Below are 5,746 nucleotides of genomic sequence, written 5' to 3'. Positions count from 1 at the left end.
TGCTGTGCTCTGATTTGATTCCGCAGGATCTGATTCAATTCCCAGCTTCAATCCTTAAACAATTGTTTTGTTTTTTTCTCCTCCTCTGTTTGCAATCAGGATGGGAAGAGGCCCGTGAGATAATTGTTTCCAAACATCATTCAATGGGAAGCACCAAAAATAGCCCTCTGTCCATTCTCGTGCTGCTTCCTTCTCACTCGGCACATCTTTTAGCCCATCCCTGCAGCTCCCAGTGCCAGTTGTGTTCCACCAAACCCCATTTTGCTCTGCTGCTTTCCTTTGCAGTTCTTGGTTTGCTGGGCTGAGCTGTGTGTTGTGAGAAGGGCTGCAGCTCCTCCTCAGCCCCAGTTCCCATTGCTGGATGTTGGCTCCTGTTGGAGCTTAAAATTGAACTTCCAGTATCTCCATCGAAGCCTGGAGGAATTATTTGGACCAACAGCCAGGCCGGGCTCGCTGTGCTGCTGGCAGCCCATCTGACAGCCCATCTTTTAACACGTTTCCAGCCCCCTGCAACAGTAACTCATCCCATCCTTCCTCCCTCATTGACCCGGGTGGGACCAACCCTCAGCTCCATTCCAGGGCTGATATAACCTTCCTCTACTGCCACACGTGGCGTTTTTACACAACGTCCTGCCGTGCGATGCGCGACCCGGTTTCAAGCTGTAACAAAGCATCACGTTCGCAGCGCTTTGGGCTTTTATCCCCCTGGAGGAGGATCTCCATCCCTTTGTCAGCCCGCGGCTGCGCGCTCGGGGGGCCCCGAGGGGCGATGAGTGTCCGGACCGCCCCCAACACCCGGCCCATCGCCCCCACCACCCGGGGACTCTTATTTTGACTGCGGTTCGGTGCCGCCGGGCGGGGGCAGCAGCGGCCGCCGGAGCGCGGTGTGTGCCGGGCGGGGCTCCCGGGCTCGTCCCTTCTCCGCCTGCGGGGCCGGGCTCAGGGCTGAGGGCTGGGCTCGTTGTAGGGGCTGCGGCTGGAGGCGTTACGGGGCTCTGTCCTACACATCAATGGGACCCCGCGGCCCCGCAGTGTGAGCGGGGCAGTGCTGTGCTCCGTCCTGTGCCCCGTATCCTCAGCCCCGTCCCGTCCCCAGCTCACGCCCGTTGCCGTCCCCATTCAATCCCCATCAGCGTCCCTCCCTCTCCCCATCCCAGCCCCGCTGCCGTCCCTACCCCATCCCATCCCCATCCCATCCCCATCCCATCCCCATCCCATCCCATTCTATCTCCATCCCATCCCCATCCCATTCTACCCCCATCTCACCCCCTCCCATCCCTGTTCCACCCGACCCCATCCCCATCCCATCCCATCCACCCCATTCTATCTCCCATCCCCATCCCATCCCATTCTATCTCCCATCCCTGTTCCATCCCATCCCATCCCATTCTATCTCCACCCCATCCCACCCCCATCTCACCCCCTCCCATCCCAGTCCCACCCCATCCCCCCCCCTATTCCCATCCTTACACCACCCCCACCCCATCCCCCTCCCATCCCCATTCATTCCTGCCCCCATCTCACCCCTCCCCCATCCCATCCCCCTCCTGTCCCCATCTCACCCCTCTCTCTCCCCATTCCCCCCCATTCAGTCCCGCCCCTATTCGTGTTCCGCCATGACACCGTACGGCCATGAGACCCCATCGGGTGCCGCCATGTTGCCTTGCGCATGCGCGTTCCCCTCCGTCTCGTCTCCATTGAGAAGAATGAGGTGAAGGGGGCGGGGCGGAGGCGCGAGGAGCCGCCGTGGGGGCGGGGCTACGCTCCGGGGCTCCGGCCATGGCCACAGTGGATGCCGAGGTGAGTGAGAGCGGCGGCGTCCATCTACCCGGGAGGGGGGACGGAAGCTGTGGGAGCGCTCAGTGGTTCGGCCCGGAGCCGTGCTGCCGCTGTCGGTTGCCGTGATCTCGCCGTGCCGCCCCCCCCCCCCGCCGCCCCGTGGTTCAGTCCAACTCCGCTGAGGGGGAAGAATGTGGGAGCTGCTGCCATTGTGTGTAGGGGGAGCCCGGGACTCTGTATAAGTAACACCCCTCCGCTGCCCATCGGTGGTATGAGCCATACAGGTTCCGGGGTTCCTCCCAATGGGAGCGGGGGCGGGGGGGAGCGGTGTGTGTGATATCCACATTCCGGGGCTCGACTCGCGGCGGGGCGGTGTGTGGCGTTATGCAGGTTCCCGGGCCATGCAGGGCCAATGCTGGAGGTTGGGCCGTCGCTATGCGCCATGCAGGGTCCGGGGCGGCGGGCGGGCGCCGGGTTGAGTTATTCAGGGTCCCGGGCCGCGGTGGCAGTGGAGGCTTCGGGGCGGCCTTGACCAGGCCCCGGCACCGGGAGGAGCCCGCGGGCCGCAGCCGGGATGGGCGGCCTCGTTGGGACCGGGAACCGCTTTGTGAGCACCGACCGACCCGTTATACGCACCCAGGTTGCCCAGACCAACCTGCAGGCACTGAGCGCTTCCTTCAGGTCCATTACACTGAGCCTGGTTTGTGCTATTATGTATTTAAGTCGTCCTGTGGCTGCAGGGCCAGCATTGAGGTGTCAGGGATCCTCCTACATTGCTATTGCGGGCTCATTGAATTCCATGCTGCTGGTCTGCATCACTTACTCTATGTGAGACATTCAGTGTCAGCCTGGAAACAGATTGGAAACCAGTAGCATGAAGGTACTTGGAACAAAGTGGTTCCAAACTGCATGTCCCTCCTGTTCTCATCTCTAACACCACTTCATTTTATTTTCCTGGAGATGCAGCTTTGATCTTTAAAGCCAACAGACACAACCTGCAATGCAAATGGATCTCCCCGCTGCTCGCCACCTCTTTTAGAGCAGCCCTGCGGTTCCTGCTGCTCCCCACCTTCCAAACTGGGCCTCGTGTGGCTGCACATCAGCTCCTATAAGGGCTGCACCCCGGCTTTGATCCTGCTCTCATCCCACATCCAGCTGGTGCTGCTGGAGGCAGCCAGTGCAATGAGCTCCCCACTGGATTAAGGGGCAGCGTCTGCTCTCGTCAAAGAGCTCCCTATTCACTTCCTATTCACTGGTCCCTGGCTGGAAGGAGGTTGCTGTAATAGGCCACCGAGTGCAGGAGGGATAATAGGAAAAGCCAGGACCTAATGAGCAGTGCCTTTGAGCTGGGAACACGCAGGTGATCTCTTCAGTTTCCCACTTTCTGTTTCACAGGTGTGAGATCCAGGGCTCCTTTCAGGCCTGCCCTGCCCTTCCTCCTCCCTCATTTACTCCAGCTGATAGCACAAGCATGGAGAGGTTCTGCTTTGCTCTCCTAGGGCCGTTGCTTTTAATGCACAGTCATCTTTTCTCCTTTGTGAGCTGCAGTGTTTGATGGCTGTGGGACAGATGCTCTCTCCGGTCCTGTAGTACAGTGAGGTATGTTAATGTTACACTGACACCAGAGCCTGGACACATTTACAACGTGGGTTTTCCGGTTGTGTTGGATTCAAGGTTGCTTTGCAACATTTTAGCAGTGACTTGGTGCCAGGAAAGGAGTTTTCCCCACTGAACACCTGGTAAGGGCAGGAAAGTTTGTAACTTCGTGGATTAGAGGCTCTCAGGGTTACTTTTGCTTATATGTTGCAGCTGCAGCTGCCCCTTCCTTGACAAACAGATGTTAAGTAGTGCTGACCTCTATTTCCCTGCTGCCAATTCTCCCTGCCGTGCTTTGACCATGCTGAGCTTAATGCTGAGCTGATGCTGTTTGGAAACTCACCTTCTGTGAAGACTTTAAATAACACCAGAGCATTTAGGCTGGATGGGGCTCTGAGCACTGACGGAGCTGTGGGTGTCCCTGTTCATTGCAGGGGAGGTGGAATAGGTGACCTCTAAGGGTCTCTTCCAACCCAGTGTGGCTTCCAAAGCTGTAAGGAAGCCTCAGCAGTGCCCTTCAGTTGTTAAGCTGATGTAGCTGAGCCAATGTGACTGAAGGAAGCGTCTGAAGAACAGTTTGTCAAGTCGAGGCAGAATCAAAGGCCTGGTTTATATTTGGAATAAGCTCTTGCAGTTTAATTATGCTGTCTGGAGAGAATGATGTTTCTTTTTCTTTGCTGAAGCGGTGATACAATAAAAGTCCTTGCTGGGGATGGAGCTGTGTCTGTTTGGAGATGATTTTAGGCCAGGGAAACTTGTTTCTTTTTGCTTTCCAAAGCTTGATGGAGCAAGAGACGCTGCCACCTCCTGCTCTGTGCCCTGTGCTGGGCATTACAAGGGCAGCTCCTGCTCCTTTCTGTGCCATCAGGTCCTTGGGGTGGGACTGTCTGGTTTTCCCAAGCTCTGACTGCCTGTCTGGTGTCCTGGGGTGTGTTCAGTGTATGACTGAGGGGTTCAAGGAGCCCCTTTGGGTGCTTTGAGACATGCTTTGCTGGATGTTACCTGCTGGTGGAAGCCAAAGGTGTACAATGCAGGGCTTGTAGAGCTGCCCATGCTGGGGGTCAGGGAGAAATTGTGCCCCCCTGCTCAGCCCAGGGCTGGCACATCCCGCAGTGCTGCATGGGTCAATCTGACAGGGATGGGAGAGTTTGCTGGAGCTCTGCTGGCTTGGCCAGTGCTGTGAAATGCATGTAAACCCAGAATAAACTCTGCTTAGAAAAGCTCTTGGTGCTGGTATCGCTGAGGTGTTTAAAATAGAAAGGCTTTCCTGCTTTAATTAAAAATGTCTAGCAGCAAGGACATGCGGCATATCCTCTTTTAGAGCAGGAAATGTTCTTCTGAGGGGATTCCTGTCTCCCACCTGACCCTCACTGCTGCCTGCCCCCATAGCAGGCTCTTTGCCCTCAGTTTAAGTTTCAGATCATTCAGCTGTGGGGCAGTGGCTGTGCTGGGAGCTGAGCAGGTGCAGGGCTGAGCTGCTTGTGTATATGCAGGATGGCAGGGGGGCAAAAAGGAGCAATGAAACGTTACATCCAGCCTTTTTGGTGCCGTGTCTCCTTCTGAAGGGAGAATTGGGTGGTGGCAGTGGTGAGTTGTGTCCGTTTAGAACAGGGAGACAACAAGTGGGACAGTGGTAGGATGGAAGATGCAGGTTCACTCCTGTGTGTATACAGTGAATTGTCCTGCAGAGCCAGCACTGGGAGCAGGAGGAAATGTGCAGGTGTCACAGCTGGGGGGAAGTAAATAGCAAGATAGTTGGGCTGGCACAGCCGAGCTCAGCTTTTGCAATCTATAGCTGTACGTTAACAGCACGTGGGTTTTAATTATTGCAGCTTTTCTTCAGAGCTGTTTGGTTTGGTCTCATCTCAGACCCATCCTGCAGATTCCCCTCTCAGGTGCAGTTATCTCCTGGGTACCAGCACAGGAAACTGACCCGCTGCTGAGGATAACTGTGTTTGCAGCCACGCTGCTGCAAGGCATGAGCTGGCCAAAGGAAACCAGCCCATGCACACGCTGGCATTTTGCAGACGTGGCCAAGGAGCCCATTACAAGAGGCCCCCTCGCCTACTTGTGTTTATCCATCGGGTGCCCAGAGATACTCCACGTTCTTATTTAAATGACAGAAACTCCACGAGTGGAAGTTGGTGGGGTTGCCAAGAGTCGCTCCTGATTCAACAGCGTCTGCCTTTAAAAAGGAATGTGAATGGTGATGGCTGAGTCAGATATCTGCCTGCCCTGGGACTGCAGCTGCTGACCGCTGCAGGAGCGCAGAGTCCTTTCCTTGCTGGGTGCTCATTAATGTTTTCTTGCTGATTAATTAAGCTTTTTCTTTATTGCTTTGTAAGTGTAGGTGGTGCTTTGCGAGCGCAGG

The 5,746-nt window shown here is 56.2% G+C and overlaps 1 protein-coding gene across 9 annotated transcripts in view; it reads left to right on the top strand.

Moving 5' to 3' along the window:
* The first annotated feature begins 1,767 nt into the window (after window positions 1–1,767).
* EHMT1 (euchromatic histone lysine methyltransferase 1) overlaps window positions 1,768–5,746 on the top strand; it is a 78,314-nt gene continuing 74,335 nt past the window's right edge. For all 9 annotated transcript variants that reach the window (XR_014936328.1, XM_085521512.1, XM_085521493.1 and 6 more), the window contains exon 1: window positions 1,768–1,800. Coding sequence is in view for 8 of the 9 variants with exons in the window: in XM_085521512.1 (XP_085377638.1) it covers window positions 1,780–1,800 (21 nt within the window). In the remaining variant the exon portion in view is untranslated. The remainder of the gene's footprint in view (window positions 1,801–5,746) is intronic.

Source organism: Coturnix japonica, chromosome 21 (assembly GCF_054131305.1).
Source record: "Coturnix japonica strain WE chromosome 21, WE-NBRP24, whole genome shotgun sequence".
In the NCBI taxonomy this organism is placed as follows: Eukaryota; Metazoa; Chordata; class Aves; order Galliformes; family Phasianidae; genus Coturnix; species Coturnix japonica.
This window is presented reverse-complemented; position numbering and strand designations above follow the sequence as displayed.